The sequence below is a fragment of the Portunus trituberculatus genome, chromosome 37, assembly GCF_017591435.1.
Source record: "Portunus trituberculatus isolate SZX2019 chromosome 37, ASM1759143v1, whole genome shotgun sequence".
Taxonomy (NCBI): domain Eukaryota; kingdom Metazoa; phylum Arthropoda; class Malacostraca; order Decapoda; family Portunidae; genus Portunus; species Portunus trituberculatus.
This window is the reverse complement of record NC_059291.1, coordinates 12,489,249-12,491,748: the sequence shown is the minus strand read 5'-3', so window position 1 is coordinate 12,491,748 and position 2,500 is coordinate 12,489,249. Positions and strand designations below refer to the sequence as shown.

The following is a 2,500-nucleotide window of genomic DNA, read 5'->3' as shown; positions in this document are numbered from 1 at the left end:
TGGAACTAGGCTGAAAACCTTTTGCCTTCCCGATCCATCAACTTGAAAGCTTAAAATAAAACCAGGAGTCGACGAGTAACAGCGAAAGTAAAACGGAGAATCGAAGCAACACTCTCACATCGCGACAAGAGACCAACATTTGTACCTACCTCTAAAGGAGACTGTGTGGAGGAAGTACTTGTGATCTTATAAACTGGTGCACGCAGCGTCACACAGCATCACAGAGGGCAAGGTGACATGATGCAGGAAGCGTGGTTAGTGCACCTGTGCCTGTGGGCGGCGGTGACGGCGGTGCTGGTGGAGGCAGCGACTTTCAACTTAACAATCCTTCACGTGAACGATTTTCACGCCCGCTACGAGGAGACCAATGTGTTCTCTGGCAGGTGTTCTGACGAGGACAAGGAGAAGAACAAGTGTTATGGAGGTTTTGCGAGGTGAGTGTGTGTGTGTGTGTGTGTGTGTGTGTGTGTGTGTGTGTGTGTGTGTGTGTGTGTTGAGAATGGAGGAAGAGAGAGTGTGTATGTGCGTAAAAGATAGAGAGTGTGTATTTGTGTGAGCTGCTTTCATATGTTTATGTATACATGTAGCACGTGTGTGTAAAAACTGAAAAAGCTTGATGCCCACGTCTTATGTGCACCAATGATAACACACAAAAAGAAGCCTTCCTTATTTACACACACACACACACACACACACACACACACACACACACACAGCAGCAGCAGCAGCAGTAGTAGTAGTAGTAGTAGTAGTAGTAGTAGTAGTAGTAGTAGTAGTAGTAGTAGTAGTAGTAGTACTACCACCACCAGCAATAAAAGTAGTAAACGCAATCACATTTATGACCACCACCACCACAACAATAGCATCAAAACACCACTGCTTCTTAGCACCACAAACATCCATGCAGTCACTTCCCGAACAATTACTGTCATCCCGAGGCAATGAGAAAATTACCCACAATACCCTTTACCTTGCGTCCTTTACCTTACGCCTTTTACCTTGCCTCCCTCCCTCTCCCTTAATAGCAACCTTTGTACTACCTACGCCTTTCAAGCCACCGCAAGTGCCGCCCTTGGCTAGAGGTCGCGCCGGGCAATGTTCCGGGCACCAGCGGGTTTTCCCAAGGAGATAGCCAAGCTTTCCTAGAGAACGGCTGAAGTATGTCGGTTTGCAGGTCGCGGAGAGAGCGTATGTTGCATCCATGATCGAAATAACCTCTTGTTTACATTCGTTTATTATCTCTGCTAACTTTGTGCTCGTTAACGTTTCTCTAAGTGCATGTTACAATCGTCCATTAGCGCCTATCTCTTGGTCAATCTCTCAGCCTCTTGAAACGTTTTTTAGGGCGTTTATTGAGATTATATGATCGGTCTTTGCGTGTATTTCTCAGTCAATTTAAAATCCTTACATCCTTTATAGACAGTTCCTAAAAACGTCATCCGTAAAGTGTGTTGATATCATATACTTGTTATTTGCGTATATCTATCAGCCCCTTTAACTCTTATAGCCTTTAACAGCTCCCTTGAAAGTCCCGGTGGAGTCTCGATGCTACTCTGACAGTATGAACTTTAGGCAATAACAGGATTAAAAGAAGATGCAATGAACGAGAACAAGTGAAGACGACTCGTGCATGCCGCCAATTTCCGACTCCGGTAAAGAACTTGCATAAGGGAAATAAATACAACATAGTAAGGAGGATTTGAGGAAGACTGCATGGTATGATTTAAAAAGACAAGATAACACGTGTGATGATCATATATAGCATAGGTTACATGGGAGGATTAATACATGTGTTAGTGATGTTCTTCTGAAGGAGATGCTAGATAATGAGGAAATTGATCGACAAATAGCGTGAGTTTGTACCGGACAAGATAACACGTGTGAATTTATGGTGAGATTAGATAGTAGGGTTCGAAAAGGAAGTTTAATGTTTGTGTTAGTAATGAGGTTTTTAGAGGGAAAAAAAGCTCACAGTGAAAGTTGACTGCCAAATTGCATGAGTTTTAAGACAAAATAAGACGTGTTGAAGGTATATATTGGGGTTTGCAAAGGAGAGAGAGAGAGAGAGAGAGAGAGAGAGAGAGAGAGAGAGAGAGAGAGAGAGAGAGAGAGAGAGAGAGAGAGAGAGAGAGAGAGAGAGAGAGAGAGAGAGAGAGAGAGAGAGAGAGAGAGAGAGAGAGAGAGAGAGAGAGAGAGAGAGAGAGAGAGAGAGAGAGAGAGAGAGAGAGAGAGAGAGAGAGAGAGAGAGAGAGAGAGAGAGAGAGAGAGAGAGAGAGAGATTAAAAAAAGAAAAAAACACACGTAGAAATTTACGTTAAGGGTGAGAATATACAGAAAGGTTTAGAGTGAGACGTGAATTTTGTGATGGAAGAAGCACACATAGAGAAAAAAAAAAAAAAGACTGATAGAATGATGAAAACACTGAAAGTATGAATCTTAAAAGACAAAAACCAAACACATTGCAGTTTGTGTATAATTTCAAAACACACACCATGGCTTA

The 2,500-nt window shown here is 42.8% G+C and overlaps 1 protein-coding gene across 1 annotated transcript in view; it reads left to right on the top strand.

Annotated features, from left to right (window-relative positions):
- Positions 1–2,500, top strand: part of LOC123514214 (snake venom 5'-nucleotidase-like) — a 54,252-nt gene that overhangs the window by 261 nt on the left and 51,491 nt on the right. The window contains 1 exon segment of the mRNA XM_045271897.1: positions 1–434. This exon segment is cut by the window's left edge and continues 261 nt beyond it. Coding sequence (XP_045127832.1) covers positions 238–434 — 197 coding nt within the window. The 5' untranslated portion in view covers positions 1–237.